The sequence below is a fragment of the Mauremys reevesii genome, linkage group 10 (genome assembly GCF_016161935.1).
Source record: "Mauremys reevesii isolate NIE-2019 linkage group 10, ASM1616193v1, whole genome shotgun sequence".
Classification (NCBI taxonomy): Eukaryota; Metazoa; Chordata; order Testudines; family Geoemydidae; genus Mauremys; species Mauremys reevesii.
In genome coordinates, this window is record NC_052632.1 from 55,228,733 (window position 1) to 55,248,865 (window position 20,133).

The window sequence follows — 20,133 nt, forward strand, 5'->3', positions numbered from 1 at the left end:
TTTCAGTGGTAGCTGTGTTAGTCTGTATCAGCAAAAAAACCAAGGAGTCCTTGTGGCACTTTAGAGACTAACAAATTTATTTGGACATAAGCTTTCATGGGCTAGAACCCACTTCATCAGATGTATGAAGTAAAAGATACAGGAGCAGGCATAAATACATGAAAGGTTGCTTTACCAAGTGTTAAGTCAGTCTAACAAGAAATCAATTAACAGCAGGATACCAAGGGAGGAGAAATAACTTTTTTGAAGTGGTAAGAGAATGGCCCATTACAGACAGTTGACAAGAAGGTGTGAGTAACAGTAGGGAGAAATTAGTATTGGGAAAATTAAGTTTAGGTTTTGTAATGACCCAACTACTCCCAGTCTTTATTCAGGCCTAATCTGATGGTGTCCAATTTGCAAATTAATTCCAGTTCTGCAGCTTCACATTGGAGTCTGTTTTTGAAGTTTTTTGTTGAAGAATTGCCACTTAGAGGTCTGTTATTGAGTGACCAGAGAGATTGAAGTGTTCTCCTACTGGTTTTTGAATGTTATGATTCCTGTTGTCAGTTGTGTCCATTTATTCTTTTGTGTAGAGACTGTCCAGTTTGGCCAATGTACATGGCAGAAGGGCATTGCTGGCACATGATGGCATATATCACATTGGTAGATGTGCAGGATGGTGTGGCTGATGTGATTAGGTCCTATGATGGTGTCCCTTGAATAGATATGTGGACAGAGTTGGCCCAGGGGTTTGTAGCAGGGTTTGGTTCCTGGGTTGGTGTTTTTGTTGTGTGGTGTGTAGTTGCTGGTGAGTATTTGCTTCAGGTTGGGGGGCTGTCTGTAAGCAAGGACTGGCCTGTCTCCCAAGGTCTGTGAGAGTGAGGGATCATCCTTCAGAATAGGTTGTAGATCCTTGATGATGCGCTGGAGAGGTTTTAGTTGGGGGCTGTAGGTGACAGCTAGTGGTGTTCTGTTACTTTCTTTGTTGGGCCTGTCTTGTAGTAGGTGACTTCTCCGTACCCTTCTGGTTCTGTCATTACATTAATTCACATGAGGCAATTAGCCGGCACTTCATTTTAACATAGTTACGCTGAAGGCAATCTAGATAATGTTATTAGTTTCCTGCAGTATCTTACATCTTTGATCTTAATATTAACTGGACACAGCCGCATATATAATTAAGGCAATTAAGACATGGAAGGGGGTTAGCATCTACAAGCTAATCTGGTTACATTGTTAAACTTCTAACAAGATATAAGTAAACATAGACAATTACTCTTGAAATTATTCCTACAAACGAATGAGTTGATTGCTAGTCTAGTACATCTCTTTGAAATGTACATACAAGTAGATGATCTTGATTAAAAATTGTAATGCCTCCTGTTAGGCTGTTATGGGTCATATATAGGTGGCCTGTCTGTCAGTGTCTCAGAATTGTATTCTTGCAGTTAGTAATTGCCTAATTGCACTATCTCTTTAGGGGTGTGTCTACATTTGAGTGTACACAGTTCCACTTGTGGTGTTGTGCCATAAGCCCCCTACTGTCCACCTCTGAATTCCTGAAGGACAGTCTAGTGCACGAAAGCTAGCATGCATGAGGTGTGTGCGTGTGTACTCAGCTTTGCTGTGGCATGGCCCCGTATCTGTTCTACAGTGCAATGTGGATGGGTGCAAAGCACATGTACTAGGTCACGGGTATCAGTAGTCCTCCAGGGCCATACTCACAGTGCATTGATCCCTTTGCTGCCTGGCCCTTGCTCAAAGGTAGAAAGGTCCTTGATCTCCTGTTGCCAGAGGTACTAGCGACCTGCACTGAGCACCTTCCATAGGTGCAGGAACTAGGAGTGCAGCGGGTGCTGGGGCTCCACTGCTGGCCCTGCATGTGGGGTCCCAGCCCCATGCCTGTGCCCCTGCTACTCCCAGCCCTGCACCCCTGCTGTGGCCTCAGCCTCAGCCCCCTTACCTCTGTCTGGGTGCCCCCCTCCCGGAGACATGGCCCTGCTCCTGGCCTCAGCTCTGTGGGGTGTGCGTGGGCAGGGGTAAGGGGGCTGGGTTTCAGCACCCCCATGATTAAGTGCTCCAGCACCACTGGCACTTTCAGTTCTCCCATGAACTGTACTGCTCAGCACCTGCGATCAAGAGCTTCTGCCTGGTCTCTGGAGCCCACTCGTGTGATGATCAGTGTGTGGGCAGAATATACCCTTCTCTATGACTTCCTCTTTACTGGCAGGAACTTTCTCTTGTCTCGGGAGATTTTACAGATTCTGGAGGAGGTGGCAAGAACCAGACTTTGTCCCAGAGATGAGAGTGCATGAATCATCTCATGCTCAGGTACCAGAGGGTTAAGGACTGAAACAATTGCTCTGGAAAGGGACCTAGCACATGCCCTTGTAGACTAGCTGAATTGGATGCTCTCCAGAACGGCAAGCAGTGAGCCTGAATTCAGTCACAACCCCCTCCTCAACCCTACCAGCCTCCTTATGCGACAGGATGCCAATGAGGGGCAGGGCAAGGCGGCATCAAGGATCATGGAGGAAGACTCCAAGGAAGTCCCAGAAGACCTGGAGGAAGAGAAGCATGTTACTCTGCACCTCTACCTGGCAGACCTGGTGAGGAATTATTTAGGAGGGCCCCAAGCCATGGCAGGAAAAGGAATCTCAGGCTGGCAAGTTTATAATACACCCTCATGCTCCCTGGATCTATCCCCTCTTGTGCCAGTAATACACGCCTGGAAGCTAGCCCGGTCACCATATCCCGCCCAGGCTTCACCCCAACATTGTCCCTGAGCAAGAAACAGCTGTAGATCCACGATTTTATTGAAATCCCATGAACCACTGCAAAGCATTTAGCACAAGCTATACCAGAGTATTAACGAGCAGTCACTCTGCCCTGTGCCGGTGCATTACTTGCCCAGCACAACAGTGATAGTTCCTTGGCTGCATGAACCGGAGAGGTGGGGGGAAAGAGGGAGAGAAGAAGGATGGCATTGGTTTTAAGCGGCCCTGAGTGGGGAAAGAACAGTTATGGTGGTGACAAAAACCCAACATCATCCCTCCCCCAGCCCCCCCATGCCCATCTTTCCTTCCCCTTATGAATGGGAACTGCATGGAAAGGGGGAGGGGGTGGTTGGGAGCTTGTGTGTGGGCCTGCCTAGGTCCAGGAAGGGAAAAGGTTGTCCAAGGAAAGTCAGAGTGGTCCATTCTCCTTGTGACCACTGCAAATGTTATGTACCATTCCCAGTCCCTGGGCTCCGTCACCGCACTGAGCCACTCTGCAGATGCTGGGAGAAGCATGTGGTTCCATAGACACAATGCTGTGTCTCTTAACCATGGAGATGTGACTGGCTCGCGGTGTTAATCCAGAAGTTCAAGGGAGAAAATACACTTCCAGTGCATCTCTGTTTCCCTATCTTTTTCAATGCTGTTCGCTGTACACAGGGGCCAGAGTCTCTGGCAATGCAGGTGGGGTTGGTGGCCATTCTTTGTGATTCTCTGTTCCTCTTCCATAGGAAATCAATCTGCTATCTTAGAATACAGTTTCCTCTCAAATTGCCACCCAGTCCTGTAAGCATAATTCAGCAAATTTTTGGAGTAGCAGAAATTTAAGCTGGTTCTTCAGATTTAAGGACTGCGCAAATGTGCTTGGTCCATCTTTGTAGCTCCCCAAACCACTCCACTCAGCTGTATGTAGAGAAGTCATCATTAGCAGAAACATCTCTCTGGCACTGGTGGCTGGGTGCCCTCCTCAGTCCTCTTTTCCATGTCGATGCTTTCAAAACTGCTGTATTCTCTAAGTGATGGCCGGCCTTTAAAGAAGAAAAGGGTGACTGGTAACATTACCCCTGTGGGAACTGACCATACCCCAACAGGACACTTGATGCACTGTACGCATTACAACATTTGAATATAAGTAATTCAGGTATATATTTACCCTCAGCTCCTTCCTCATGGGCTGCAAAAGTAATCTGAAGAAAGGAGGCTGTAACAGCCGCACTCCTGGGCTGCTAAAAACTATCAATATTGTGGCCTTCAGGCCTACATTATGGGGGCATTTCTTAGGTTCTGTCAAAGGAGAAATGAAATATAATACTAGCTGTCTGTTTCACTCGGCAGTCCATTCTGATACCAACAGGGAACCCATTCCGCTGGGAAGACAGCAGTGGCACTGCAGAGACAGCAGAGGAAGATGTCGAAGGACTCTGGAGGACCTGCTTGTTGGCATACACAGAAGGAGTCAGGAGCAGCTGGACTGACTTAGGGCAAGGGAGGATCAGGCTTTTGGCTAGGATGAGGCATTCCTGTAAATGGAGAGACAGCCCAGGCAATGGGAGCGTGGCCACAGGGAATGGGAGCGTGCACACATGCAGTGCCTAGTTCAACTGGTGGTAGAATGCCTTTGGGCCTCACCCGCTGCTTTGCTGCTGCTCCTCTCCTGGAACAGGCAGCATCTCTCACTTCTACTCCTCCTCCCTCAGATGCCCAGGCTGCAGCTGAGGCAGTGAATTCCAACCCCACCAGTGATGAGCTGCCAAAATCTTAACAACCGGTTCCCTATAAAAAGTTCTGATTTAAGAGGGGGGGCAGGGGAGGGGCCGGGGGGGGAGACATACTCGTGGGGCCGGGGGCCCCTGCAGGGCCTGGGCCAATTGCCCCACTTGCTCCCTCCCCTCCCCTCTGGCCAGCCCTGGAGCTTGCAGCATCCCACACACACACACACCTTGCCGGGCCATTCAAAAAGCAGCAGCAGGATGACTCCCGAGCTCAGCTGAGCTGCCCAGCTGGTGCCGGTGGCTGGCCAGGCTGCAGCTGGGGGGAAGCGGAGGAGGGGCCCTGAAAGCCTCAGCCTCCCTAGCTGGGAATCCTGGGAGCAACAGGATGGTCCGGCCCATGGACTGGAGTTCTTTGCCCACCTCCTGGCCCTTTAACAACCGGTTCTCCATGGAGATCTAATTTTAGCAACCTGTTCTTGGGAACCGGTGGGAACCGGCTCCAGCTCGCCACTGAACCCCACCCACCAGGGAGGAGCATGCTGGACACCAGCCACAATATACTCTGCTAGCATCTGAAACCCCTCTCAGGGGAACTCCCCAGAGCATGGAGGAGGGAAACAATGGGCTCCATCTTGTCCCTGTAGCCCAGCCTTGGATCAGCCCCCAAACCTCGCACAGAGTCCCTGTTTGTCCCCCTGCACCATAATCCACAGTTGTCCCCTTCCACCTGCCCTTTATCGGGGGGAGGGGAAGAGCAAGAAGACATTTCCACAGACATTAATGTTTGCCCATTCCTCTGGGATCTTTTTTTTGTTTGGTTCATTTGTTTCTGTTTTTTAAAAAAAAGTTTGCTCTGGGGATGTAACTAAAAATGTCTATTCACTTCCCTTGTGTGCGCATCTTGTTTTCTGAGTATAATCATGATACTTCCCAGAGGTTGGGAAGGGAGTAGCAGAATTCACAGCTCATGATTGTGATTTATTAAAAATCTGGTACCATGGAACTGCAAACAACATCATCCCTGCACCAAACCTTTCCAGGCCCCCCACTCATGAATTTGCTACCTTGACAATGAAGCAAGCAGTGAAATAACTGTTGCAACCAAAGCACCACAATGAAAACCAGAAGAGAATTTAACTGACACATCTTTATGTCTTTGTTAATAATTTGTGAAAATACAGAGAGGAAACAAAAGTAAAATAATGGGAGATATGTAACAGTGAGTGGTGCTTTTACGACTCGTGTGTAGATTTCAGTATTGATATAGCCTGGTAAAATGCCCCAATAGTTGACTTCCCAAACTGGTTTACAACAGACTGACAGCTGTCAGATGTTGCCAGATTCCAAAGGGTGATAGCCACATGCTTCTGTTCTATGGGTTTCCAAATATGAGAGGCCTGGCCCTGGAGGGTTGGGGCAAGCACTTTGCACAAGTCAGTGAATTCCTGCTTTCTCATTCAGAAGTTCTTCAGCCATTAGTCATCCTCCTCGGTGTCCAAGACAATGTGGACCCACCACGCCATGCTGATTCTCCAGGGCCAGAAGCAGCAATCCACCTGCGAGCATACCATTGCAATCCTGGCATTGAAAACATCTGTTCAATGGGACCCAAATGGATTTTCATTCCTCTTCTGGGTCAACCATCTTCACCATCTGAAATCTTTCTGGACTGATTCTGTCCAGTAACTAGTACTGCACTGCACGAACACTTGTCCCACAAGCAGGAGAAGAACAACGTCATCATAGACTTGCTCCATGACTCCAATGCAGTTTGGCAGAAGGGAGAGATGACAGAGAGGTACCGTTGTCAAATGCATGAAGGTACAGTTCCAGCAACATGAAGCAAGACAGTTCCTAGAATGTCTCCTGTGATGCACAGAACTCCAGGACACTGCTCCTGAAATGTTACCACTAACACTGTGTAGCGAATAGGTGCAGTGTGGATGAGGCACTCAACAGTGCACAGCATATACCCATATCCAGTACAGCATCTATGGCCACGTGGTGCAGGTAGAGAGTACATGCTCCAGCAGTACATGGACAAGTAACTGTGTACACTTTAAAGTGCAGACATAGCCTAAGAGAGGCACAGGAAGTGACTCTGGGTGTGAGTCCAGAAGACAGAGAGCTCTGGAGAGTCTGTGAAGCCTCTATCTCATTTTAAATATCATACTTTTCCCTTTTTTATTTTTGTCTTTTTTATTAGCTGGGAGATGCCCTAGCCCCCTTTTTATTGAGAGAGAGAGAGAGAGAGAGAGAGAGAGAGAGCAAAAAGCCCACATGGGGAAGATGCCAGAAAGTGAAGTGTCCCAGCTGTTAACAGCTCTAAATATTGTCTCATAAAGATACTCAGTAGACTGTCTTCTGTGCCTAAAATACTTGAGACTTTGAGATTGCCCTCTGTAATGTCTAGTAAATAAGGGTTGTTAAACTTCTGCTTAGTAATGGTGTTCTGTTAAAGTGTGTATTATAATATCTGTGGGAGAGGAAGAAAGGGTCAGCCCCCCACATAAGAACTGACGTCTAAGAAGGAAACTGTATAATTGACTGTGAAGTTGTGGTTAAGATTATAAGAATTTGGTTTCATTGTTAACCAGGTGCAAATGATACATTTGATTTTTTTGGTAAAATTTGCTAGTTAGAATTTATAACCAAATGGGCAGCCACCTTCTTGTGCTATCTCTTAGAGTTTATATAAGCACTGATTATATTTTTAATACTCATTTGGTGATTTCATTCCAACCTAATATTGAGACTCACTTGTTTGCTTTCTGGATTTGATTCTGTTCTGATAGTGTTTTATTCTTAATTTAGTACTAATAATAGCTTAGCTATGGTGATATATTTCCTTGATTTTTATTTTAGTTCATTTAAGAATTTTAATAAAGTTTATAAAATAGAACCTGATCCAGACAACAGCTCCAACTTTGCCCTTTCCTTGGGGGGTGCTCGACCCCTGCTCCACTCCAGGTCCCATCCCCACTCCACCCCTTCTCCTGAGGCCCTACCCCCACCCTCTCTCTTCCTATTCTGCCCCCTGCCCCAAGTGTGCCCACAACAAGATGACTCAAACAGATCAAAAATTTAGTGGCTAAATAATTGAGTCCTAAAATGTAATGATGTAAAGGAACCTGTAACTATTCAATGTGAAGCCAGTGAACACAGCATTATTACAGACTGGCCAGCCTGTGGCATTTGTCTCGTCTTGGACTATCTCGGACAAAGTAAAACTGTGCTCAAACACAGAAAGATTGCCTAGCCATTATGTTTTAAATGCATCAAGTTTGACCAGTCTGTCCTGGGACATGATCTTATCCACGTGGACACAGACAACAAACCTTTGGGCTCCATCTTCAAAAACCTTTTGCTTCAAAATATCTTCAAAGAATGCTAATGAAAATTCAAAACTCATTGCTTGGACATAGAATACAAAGAGGGTCTCTGATGTTCATTGCAGACTCTGTCCAGCACAGCAGGGCCATTAGGAACTTGGACATATCAAAAAGGCAAAATTCCTTTCTGTGTCAGGTAGCTTCTGTAGATACAACACCCTTCCCAAACAGATGTTGTATTGCCAGCACTCAGAGCAGTCACATACTCTGCTCCCAGAGCCAGAACCCAGGAATCCTGCTACCCAGTATTCTAGTGCCAGTTCACAAATAGTTATCTAACCCAGCAATGAAGTGCATGCTGTAGCTCCTTCTGTGGGCTACGGGCTGCTCTCCTTTATTTCCCTTCCCCTCCTCCAGTACCTCAGTTACTCCTAGACCTGGGGTAATTCAGGACTGTGTTATGCACCTGTGTGGTGGGGGTTCAAATCCAGCTGATGGCGGGATGGGCAGAAGTATATGTAAATTAGTGTGAGGACCCCAGGGAAAACAGTCTAAATCACTTTATATTACAGAAGAACAGTCAGACTGGCTCAAACAATAGGCCAGCTAGTCCAGTATCCTGTCTTCCAACAGTGTCCAGTACCAGAGGCTTCAGAGGGAATGAACAGAACAGGGCAATTACCAAGTGTTCCATCCCTGTCGTCTAGTCCCAGCTTCTGGCAGTCAGACATTTAGGGACACCCAGAGCATGGGGCTGCATCTTGTCTAGTAGCCATTGATGGATCTATCCTCCATTAATAATTCTTTTTTGAACCCAGTTATATTTTTGTCCTTCACAACATCCCCTGGCAACACGTTCCACAGGTTCACTGTGCATTATGTGAGGTACTTCCTTATGTATGTTTGAAACCTGCTGCCTATTTACTTCATTGGATGACCCCTGTGTTATGTGAAGTGGTAAATAACACTTCTTTATTCACTTTCTCCACACCAGTCATTATTTTATAGACCTCTATCATATACCCCTTCAGTATCTTTTCCAAGCTGAACAGTCTCAGTCTTTTTAATCTCTCTTCATATGGAAGCTGTTCCATACCCCAATGGTTTTTTATTGCCCGTCTCTGTGCCTTTTCCAATTCTAATACCTCTTTTCTGAGATGGGGTGACCACAACTGCACACAGTATTCAAGCTGTGGGTGTACCATGGATTTATATAGTGGCATTATGATAAAATAGAAACTATCTGTCCCTTTCCTAATGGCTCCTAATATTCTGTTAGCTTTTTTGACTGCTGCTGCACATTGTGCAGATGTTTTCAGAGAACAATCCACAGTGACGCCTAGATCTCTTTCTTGAGTGGTAACAGCTAATTTAGACTCCATCATTTTGTATGTATAGCTGGGATTGTTTTCCAATTACTTTTTACTTAACAGCATTGAATTTCATCTATTATTTTGCTCAGTCACCCAGTTTTGTGGGATCCCTTTGTAATTCTTCGCAGTCTGCTTTGGACTTAACTATCTTGAGTAATTCTGTGTCATCTGCAAACTTTGCAACCTCACTGTTTACCCCTTTTTCCAGATCACTTATGAATATGCTGAAAAGAACAGGCCCCAGTACAGCTTCTTGCCCCTCCTCCCCCACCACTTTTACCTCTCTCCACTGTGAAAACTGTCCTTTTATTCCTACCCTTTGTCGCCTGTCTTTTAACCAGTTACTGATCCATGAGAGGATCTTCCTTCTTATTCCATTACTACCCACTTTGCTTAAGAGCCTTGGGTGTGGGCCTTTGTCAACAGCTTTCTGAAAGTCCAAGTATACAGTATCAACTTGATCGCACTTGTCCATGTGCTTGTTGACCCTTCAAAGAATTCTAATCGGTTGGTGAGGCGTGATTCCCCTTTACAAAAGCGGTGGAGATTCTTCCAACAGATCATGTTCATCTGCATGTCCGATCATTCTGGGTTGTGTTGTTTTTTGTTTTTTGTTTTTTTACTATAGTTTCAACCAATTTGCCTGGTACTGAAGTCAGGCTTACTGGCCTGTAATTGCAGGGATCACCTCTGGAGCCTTTTAAAAAAATTGGTGTAACATGAGCTATCTGCCAGTCATCTGGTACAGAGGCTGATTTAAGTGATAAGTTGCATACCACAGTCAGTAGTTCTCCAATTTCATATCTGAGTTCCTTCAGAACTCTTAGGTGATACCATCTGGGCCTGGTGACTTCTTACTGTTTAAGTTACCAATTTGTTCCAAAACCTCCTCTATTGACACCTCAGATGAGACATTTCCTTAGATTTTTCACCTAAATAGAATGGTTCAGGTGTGCGAATCTCCCTCAATATCCTCTGCAGAGAAGACTGATGCAAATAATTCATTTAGCTGCTCCACAATGGCCTTGTCTTCCTTGCGTGCTCCTTTAGCGCCTTAATAGACCAGGACCCCTTGACTGTTGAATAGGCTTCCTGCTTCTGAAGTACTTAAAATAATTTTGCTGTTAGTTTTTGTCTTTTGCTAGTTGCTCTTCAAATTCTTTTTTGATCTGCCTAATTATATGTTTCCTCTTGACTTGTGACAGTTTATGTTCCTTCCTATTTTCCTCAGAAGGATTTTACTTCCAATTTCTAAGAGATGCCTTTTTGTCTTGAACCACCTCTTTTACTCTGTTTAGTGATGGAAGCATTTTTTTGGTCTTTTTGCTATTTTTTTTTATTATTATTATTTGGGGTATACATATAGCTTAAGCCTTGATTATGGTGTTTTTAAAAAGTTTCCGGGCAGTTTGCAGGGATTTCACTCTTGTGACTGTTCCTTTTAATTTCCACTTAAATAGCCTCCTCAGTTTTCTGGTGTTCCCTGTTTTTAACTTTAATGCTTCTGGGGTGGGTATGTATTCCCCCCACAGTAATATTACGTTTAATTACACTATGACCACTATTAATGAGTGGTTCAGCTATATTCACCAGCTGGAGAAGGAGATTTTGAAATACTGAAGAAATTGACAAACCAGAACTCCATATATCAGGTTGAACAAGATCTTTACAGCCAGTCCCTTCTCGGTGCTGTTGACTCATCTTTTATTTCTCTGCCTCTCAGACAAACAAGCAAGCGAACCTCCCACAACCACTATTTAATGAACAATAATGCCTACAACACTGCTGCTTGCTTTTCATGCAAATCCTTCTGGCCTATGAAAACAACACAAATGTGCTGCTCCTCTCCTCCATTGCTGGGGATTAAGAAGTTGTTTCTAGTTTGACTTCCTGGAAAGCAATGGGTTTCCTCAGGAGGAGATGCATCTAGAGAACACTACACAAGACCTTGCAAAACTCCCACATAAACACTTGCCTCAGAGGTAGGGAAGGGCTGATTGGATGTTCTTCCTCGCTTTACACCCCACTCCCTTTCTTGTCTAGCGATCATATAATTTCTATTGTAAGAGCCTCTTGCATTTTTATGAGACTGCATGTTATGGCACTGAAGAAATATGAAAAAATAATAGCGATATCTGCAAAGTGGCAAGTAGGAAGAAGCCTCAATTGTTATGTCTTACCTTTCTCAGAAGCCGGGGCAAGGTCAATAAAACTTCGACATTTTTCACCTTTAAAAGAAAAGGATTTATTTTAAGAGACAGAAGTTGATTTGGTTTTGCTTTGTCTTCTCTCGCTTCCAACGATGGGTACTGCAGCCACTCCCACTTCAGGCACTAACAGACCATGCACCGAGAGCCAGCTATTAATCTGCCCACCTTTCCCATCCACCATGCACTGTTCCCACATGGTCTGACCTTTCAGTAGATCAATATGAGGTTTCCTCACCCATGTGAGCTCCCACATTCCCTCCCTCTGTTGGGAGTTGAGAACATGATTATGGAGAAGCAATTTACCCTTTGACTGCCAGGGTCCAGTCCTCCTGCTGTGGTGGTGACAGAGGAGATACAGTCTGTGCTGCACCTGTTCAGGAGTTGTAAGGTCTTCTGTTGTACCCTTGCTGCAATGGCCACTACGCAATGCACTGCAGGGGCACAGGATCACTGGGTACAGGCCTGCCCTGGCACCTGGTGCTCCAACCAGGGTGCTACAGAGCCTCCCTGTGGCAGGGGGGAATTCCAAGGAAGATTGTGTTGGGGGGGTGTTCCCTTTGCACCAGCCTAGCTCTCTGTCTACCTCAGAGTTACTCAACCCCTCCTGCTCAGAGTAAGCCTCCCAGAAGTAGTGGCTGGAGGAGCCTGGTCAATGCTAGCACACACCTCAGCTAACGCCAGTGAAGCAGAATTGGTGATAACAATGATGGGGCATTTTTTGCCAAAGAAGCCCATGTAAAAAATCCTTGAAAAGGATGCATGAAATTTACCCAGCAGCAAAAGTCTCTTTTCACTGTACCTGGAAATACTCAAATGTGCTGGTGAGGGAGCATCAATAAACCATTGGAAATGGTGAAAGAGGAGAAACTGGAAGATACCATGAGGACCTTGCCAGCTCTGCTCTACACCAGGAGACAGATGTGTTATTGCAGCGGCTTAGCTACACTGCCACCTCCCTACCTGATTCCTTCCTGCTGAGGGCTCTGGTTAGTGTCATACAGACAATAACAGACTCAGATTCGTCCTTGCACTGGCACCAGCATAGAAACCTAGGTGAGGCTGCAGGGGCCAGCATGGCTCCTGAGATCAGCCTTACAGGCTGCCCAACCTTGTGCCTCAAAGGGTGCTAGTAGCAGTAGCAGCAGCATGAGCAGTACTGGGGGATAGTGCCCAGCAGCCCAGTCAGGGTGGGACTGGACCCCATTCTGCACACACTGAGTTTACCGTCTGAGTCTAAGAAAAGAACAACAGGTAGGTTCAGACACACAGGCAGAGGAGGACAAGGGAGCAGTGAGACGCCAGCTATGATCACTGTGACAAGCAGAAGTCACAGTACACAAGTAGCCTGGCCTAGCCCTTGTTTTGTAGCCATCATAGCAGAGGAGCTTTAAGGAGGGATTTGAAGAAGCAGTGAGGTGGCTTTGTAAACAGGGAGCTTAACCCAGGCCTTTGGGGGTGGCAGGAGAGAAGAAAACGACTAATGAGCACTCAAGACTTGCTTCCTTTGCAGAGTGGAGCTGAGGGTTGACAGCTCGATCACATATAAGAGATGATAGGTGGATGGGATAGGTCAGTAGGGTTTATTTAGAAGGGAAAAAAGTAGTTTGTTTTTGAGGCAGCGGAGAAGGGGGAAGCCAGGGAAAGGATATGCAGAGAGCAGGGATGTGGTTGGAGTGATGAGGCTGATAAATGAACATCGCAGTAGCATTTTGGATGGATGTAAGTGGGGCAAGATTGCATTTGTCAAGGCTACGGAAGAGGATATTGCAGTACTCACACTACAACATGAAGAGGGCCTCGGTGAAAGTTCAAGCAGTGCAGGTAGAGAGGAAAAGCTGGGTCTCAGAGATGTGGGGCAGGAAGATTTAGACATGGCCTGAGCTGATTGGTCTAGAACAAGGGTGGGCAAACTACAGCCCTTGGGCTGCATCCGGCCCGTCAGACCTTTTATTCCAGCCCTCGAGCTCCCACTGGGGTGTGGGGTTGGGGGCTTGTCCCGCTCCAGGCGTGCTGTGGCTCCGCGCAGCTCCTGGAAGCAGTAGCAAGTTCTCCCTCCTACGCATAGGGGCAGCCAAGGGGCTCCGCATGCTGCCCCCGCCCCAAGTGCTGGCTCTGCAGCTCCCATTGACCCGGAACTGCGGCCAATGGGAGCTGCAGGGGCAGCGCCTGCAGACTGAGCAACACACAGAGCCACCTGACTGGCGCTGTGCCTCCTTGTAGGAGCCGGAGGGGGGACATGCCACTGCTTCCGGGAGCTGCTTGAGGTAAGCGTCACCTGGAGCCTGCCCCCCTAACGCCCTCCCAACACCTTGCCCCAGCCCTGATCCCCCTCCTGCCCTTCAAACCCCTCAATCCCAGCCCAGGGCATCTTCCTGCATCCCAAACCCCTCATCCCCAGCCCCACCCCAGAACCTGCACCCCTAGTAGGAGCCCTCCCCCCCCCTGCAGCCCAACCCTCTGCCTCAGCCAAGAATCCCTTCACGTACCCTGAACCCCTCATTTATGGCCCCACACTCGAACCTGCACCCCCGGCCCAGAGCCTGTACCCACTCCCACACTCCAACCCCCTGCCTCAGCCCGGAGCCCCCTCCCATACTCCAAACCCCCCTGCTCCACCCCCAGCCCATAGCCGCCTCCTGCACCCGTAACTCATCATCCCTGGCCCAACCCCAGAGCCCCACATCCCAGCCAGAGCCCTCATCTCCTCCCACACCCCAACCCACAATTCCGTGAGCGTTCATGGCCCACCATACAATTTCCATACCCAGATGTGGTCCTCAGGCCATAAAGTTTGCCCACCCCTGGTCTACAAAGAGGGCCAAGTTGAAGATGACACCCTGCTTATGGGCCTGAGTGATAGAGAGGATGGTGAAGTTGCCCAGGCGGAGTGAAAAAGGAGAAGGGTGGGAGATGTTTAAGACCTCAGTTTTGACCAGTTTGAGTTTAAGTTGACAGCTGGACATCCATAAGGAGATGTCAGAGAGAGATGCCAAGATTTGGTTTAGAGAAAGGAGACAGGTACAGAGAAGAGGTGGATCTATGAGTCAATGTAAAGATGGTAACTGAAGCTTTGTTTTTGAATGAGATCACCAAGCTGTAGAAGGAAATGCGGGTGGGGAGGATATGGAGCCTCATGAGACCTGCATGGAAAGTTGAAGTGAGGATGAGGTGAAATTAGGGTGACCTTATTTCCCAAAGAGAAAATGGGACACTGTCCATGGGGGGTTGGTCCAAGCCCACCCTGTCTCCCTAGGGCTGGCCCCAGACGCTCACCCAAGGTGCCCCCCAAGACTGTCACTGGGCACTCAAACCCTGCCGACTCCCTGCTTGAGGCTGTGTGTAGTCACTAGAACCCTGCTGTGTGTAGTCACTAGAACCCTACACACGGGAACCCTTCCTCCCCCAACTCGAGCCCAACCTCCCCCTTGCACGGGGCTGACATCTCCACTCAACCCATGCAGGTTTCTCCGCACTGCACCTCACTTTTTTTGACAAAAGTGGGCATTTGTCCCATTTGCTCTTGCCAACTTGATCAATTGGCAAAAGCAAACTAGACAAATGCCTTCTTTTGCCAAAAAAGTTGGGACAGAGCTTAAAAAAGGGTCTGTGCTGGCGAGACATATGGTCACCCTAAGGAGAATCCTCCAGATGACATGCTGAAGGAGCAACTGAAGAGGTAGGAGGAAAACCAGGGGAGGAAGCAGTCATAAAAGCCAAGAAAGGTCAAGATTTCAAGAAAGAAAGCCTGGTCCATGATATCAAAGGTAGCTGACAGGTTGAGAAGGATGAGGATGGAGCACTGGTCTTGAGACATGGTAAGGAAGAGGTTGTTAAAGATGTTGGCAAAAGCCATTTTAAAAGGAAAAATGAAACTATACAATTCTGCCACTCTAACTTATCCAAACTTGAGAAAACTTTATAGTAAAGAGAGGAAAAAAAGGGAAACATCAAAACTCGTACACACCACTCATTCAAACCCCTAGACATTTCTCATTCTGTTGCATTTAGTAGCCAAAAAAGACAAAGGAAAAAGGGGGAGAAGGAGGAAAAAATGCACTCACACTTTCCCTCCTTTTTTCTAGCAGAAAAGTGGGGTGGGGGGAGTGGAAAAGTGTCTTAAAATGTACCTTCGCTCATTTTTGTTGTTGTTTTCCACCTTTTCCAGTGGAGAAAAAAGGGTGAGGGGAGTAAAAACCTGAGACAAGGTTGGAATTTTACAATAAAGTCAAACAAAAAGTCAAAAATATTAAAAAGGTGTTTCATAATTTTTCATTTAATTTATTTTTGAAAAATATTTTTTTATCAAATATTTTACCTGAAAAAAAATTATTGATGAAAAAACTTTTTTTTTTTTTTTTAAAGGCCAAACAGCTCCATCCAGGTCATTTTGCTAGGCAAAGGAATAGTTATCAAAGTTGCATTGATGCTCGAGGTGGAAATGCCATGTTGGGTCATGCAGCCCATCTCCTAGGGGCCAAAGGGGGGCTGCTTCCAGAACAGAAATTTGAACACTGGTGAAAAAGTCATTGCAGCAAACCTTAAGAACATACGCATGGCTATAGTGGGTCAGACCAATGGGCCATCTAGCCCAGTATCCAGTCTTCCAACAGTGGCCAGATGCTTCAGAGGGGAATGAACAGAACAGGTAATCATCAAGTGATCCATCCCCTGTCGCCCCTTCCCAGCTTCTGGTAATCAGAGGCTAGTGTGACAAAGTCAGACTGGATAGCTGCAAGAGGGTCCTCATATTGGTTCCGGGAAGTGGGTGGCCACAAGGAAGGAAATGGGCACAAATGGGGACCATCACCAGCTGGGCATATGCACTGGGGGCCGGGAGAGGGACACCCCCAGAGCTGGTGGGGGAAATAACAGGGAGAGGAGGGAGGCACGCAGTGGTTGATGGCAGAGCTGCGGCAGAGGTGGCAGCCCCTACCACGGAGGGGCTTAGCCGTCTTGGCGGGGCCTTTGCCCTTCTTATTCCCCTGGCCCTTCCTGCTGCCTGGTGGGGGCTCCCCTAGAGTTGGAGGGAACAAGAGGCACGTCAGCAATGGAGTCCGCCCCTGTACCCGCCGCTGCCAGTACCCCAGCAGGGGTAATGATAGGCGGTCCGGCAGCAGCAGTTGAGATGGGGACCACAGGGTGGGGATGGGGGATGGGAGGACAGGCAAAGGAGGGGTGGCAGGGTCAACCCGAGGTGGGAGGGAAGGATCGACTGCTCCTCCCTGCTAAGCTGCAGGCAGAAGAGGAGGGCGCCAAGAGAGAGGGGGAAGGCACGGGGGCACCTCTCAAGGCAGGGAAGGAGGGGGCTATCACTGACACACGGTGAGACTACCGGCTCCTCCGGCTGCACTGGGGAAAAGGGAAGGACTACAATATCATTGGGGGGGGGGCAGTGAACAGTGAGTTCAACAGAAAGGGGAAAGAGGCTCAAGCACGTGCGGGCGGGGGGGAGAGACATGGGCACATGAAGCAAGGGGCCAGCCGAAGGGGGCAGGGATACTGGAGGCCAAGGGGAAAAAGGAGCGGGCTGGAAACAGGCCAGGGCCAGGACAGGCTAACCAAAAGGACTAGCTTCAGGGCTTGGGGTGGGGTCGGCAAACTAACAGTCACTCAGGGACCAGGGCACGCAGGCAAAAAAGCTAAACTCCTAAGGGCAAAGAGTGGGGCAGGCAAACAACCTGAAACTACTGGGGGCCAGGGCAAAAAAAAAAGGTGGTGGGGTGGGCAGCAAGGGGCAGGCAGTGCAGGTAGCAAGGGGAAACGGGGGGTGTAAGCAGAGTCAGGATGAGCTCTACCCTGACATCTGGTGGTGAGCCATGGAAAAGGCCTTCAGGGGCTGATCTCATTTGCATGGGCACACCCACCCTGCCTAACATGAGGGACTGCCTGCCCAAATGGTCACTTTGGCTGCTGTGGGATCCCCAGTCTCTGTGTTACTGGGGCAGGAGTAATAAAGGGTTGTTATCCTGAATCAAGGACAGTAGAACTATACTTGGCATTTTATGATGGAGGGACTCGCCCTCAACTAAGCAGCACTCACTAGGCAAGGGACATGGGTTCCAAAGCCTTGTGCACTAAAAAGGCTGGTGATAGACATGTGTATTAGATTGTAAGAGCCCTTTTTAAGAGCTTTAAACACCATGTTGACCCTTGATCTTATTAGGAGTCTTGTTACATGCTACAGAGCTAAAATCTCTGATATCTAGGTTTAAGTATTAGACCTACTTTGGGCTAGTGGTGCACCAGCACTTAGGCTCCTCTGCTACTAGCTAAACTCGCTAAGGAGCTGAAGTTAGTAAGAGCTGAGAGCTGTGTCAAGTGTGTGGGGGGGGTTAAGACAAGTTGGTGAGTGGATAGCAGGCTGGCTGTCTGGTGGAGCAGAGTGGATAGCAGAGCAGAGAGCAGAGCAGAGCGGATAGCAGGACAGCTGGTGAAGAGGCGCATCTGGCGGTGAAGATTGCAGCAGAACCCCATGGAGATGCGTGGCACTTGGCCATCAACCTGAGTAGCGGAGCACGTAAGATATGTCCCCCACCCCCGCCCATTCCTCCCTCCACGTCCACCCTGCCTGGGAGGTAAGCTCTGCAGATGAACTTCTGAATTCAGGGGGGCTGCACTGACCAAGGCCAGAAACTGTGGGTGGGGTGACTGTTGGGTTGCTGGATTTAAGACCCTGAGGGGAAAAGGACACTGCCAGACTTACTTGGGGGTGGGTCATTTGCTCATGATTTGTGTTATGAATCCTGTTTGTGGTGTTTCCTTAATATAATGCCACATTGTTTCCCTCCTTTCTTAAAAGGCTTTTGCTACACTCAGACTCTGTGCTTGTGAGAGGGGAAATATTGCCTCTTATATTGCCCAGGGGGGGTGGTATGTAATTGTCCCAGGTCACTGGGTGGGAGCTCGAGCCGGTTTTGCATTGTGTTATTGAAACCGAACCCCTAGGTCCTGAACCCCGCCCTTGTTGATGCCAACTCTGACGGGCAGAAGGGTTATGGGGGAACTGCTGCAGGGAGGTTGGTGGGCAAGGCAGAGGATGGGGAAGGCCACCAGCCAAAAGCATCAGGAGAGGTAAGGGCCAGTCCAGGGGGAGGGAGGGGGAACAGGCGTCCATGTGTGCTTGCAAAAGCCCAGCCTGTGTGTGCTGCCGCTACAGGCCCAAGTGGTGGAAAAGGGGTGAGGAAAGCCACTGAGTCCCAGAGTAAGGAGCAGAGGCAGATGGTAGATGGTGGTGGTGGTGGAGGGGGCAGCAGTGGTGGTGGGGACAAGGGGGAACAGATGGACTGGGGGAGGGCTCTGCGCCACACCTCATCTCCCCACAGCAACAGTTATTACCCCCACCACAAGAGCAGAGATGGAAGCAGTCACTCAGTCCTTCAGGAGGCCCCCTCCATGGTGTCCGGCAGAGTTCCTGTGTGCTCCCCCAGCAGCCAAGGTCTCCTTCTTTCTCCCCAAGGCATCAGCAGGCTTCCATGCAGCACAGGCACCAGCAACAGTCAGTCTGGCAATCAGGCAGGAGCATAGGCGGCAGGTTTGTATAATTTTTGGTGGGGCCCAAAATGGTGGTGCCCCCCCGCTCCCGCCCTGTAAGCCGATATAAAATGAAGCTACAACGCGTCAGTGCCACAAGATTACAAGGGTCAATTAAAAGTGGAAAGTCAGAAGCAGCACTTGCCTACTTCAATATACAGTATTATATTTTGTTGCACCTGTTGTGATGAATTGGGAATGTTCTTAATATTTTCTCTGAATACTGTGTGGGTGCCTCAGTTTTCCTTGCAAGGTGCCAACTGAAGGTGTTGGGGACAAAGAGATCAGGTGGCCTCCCTGTCCGGAAGAGACACAGAGGCCAGAGGAGGGAGTGTCAGTTTGGAGCTGGCTGGGGAAATGGGGAGACACCCAGAACTTGGTTCTGGGCTCCCCCTCCCCCCCAAGATGGACCTGACAGAGGGGTTCTGTTTTCTGTACCAACAAGCTCTGTTTAAACTGTGTTCCCGTCATCTAATAAACCTTCTGTTTTACTGTCTGGCTGAGAGTCACATCTGACTGCGGAGTTGGGGTGCAGGGACCTCTGGTTGCCCCAGGACCAGCCTGGGCAGACTCGCTGTGGAAAGTGCATCATGTGGAAGGGCTGAATGCTCCGAGGTCAGACCCAGGAAGGTGTAAGCTTCTTGCCCTGGAGACAGTATGCTCCAAGAGAGGAGGCTCCCCCAGAGTCCTGACTGGCTTTGTATGGAGTTGTTCCAAAGCATCACAGCATCCCCTTCCACACCGTGCACTTCCCAGAAGTCCGCACAGGCACTGACACTCCCTCCTCCGGGCGGAGGAGGAGGCATTTTCCAGGCATTAGGAGGCCACCCGATCTCTCTGTTCTCCAACACCTTCAGTTGGCACCTTGCAGGGGAAACTGATTTGGGAGAAGTGCCCAAACCGAGCTTGAGCACTCCTGAATTTTGAGGTGTTCAAATCTGGAAGGCAGGTGCTGGGGGTGGGAGAGGGCTGTGGGCTCCACGGGGGAGCATGGCAGCAACTGTCTGGAGCTGCACGGAGCCAGACACGCTGGTCTGAGTGGCACAGTAAGCGGTTTGGGGGTTGGAGAAGAGGTACGGGGTTCCGGGGGGCAGTCAAGGGACAAGGAGCAGGGGGGGTTGGATGGGGCAGAGGTTCGGAGGGGCAGTCAGGAGACAGGCAGCAATTGGATAGGCATGGGAGTCCAGGAGGTTTATCTGGGGACTGGTTGGTGGGGC

The 20,133-nt window shown here is 48.6% G+C and overlaps 1 protein-coding gene across 1 annotated transcript in view; it reads right to left on the reverse strand.

Annotated features, from left to right (window-relative positions):
- Positions 1 to 20,133, reverse strand: part of GSG1L (GSG1 like) — a 133,660-nt gene that overhangs the window by 81,979 nt on the left and 31,548 nt on the right. The window contains exon 2 of the mRNA XM_039492046.1: positions 11,357 to 11,404. Within this exon, the coding sequence (XP_039347980.1) occupies positions 11,357 to 11,404 (48 nt within the window). The remainder of the gene's footprint in view (positions 1 to 11,356; positions 11,405 to 20,133) is intronic.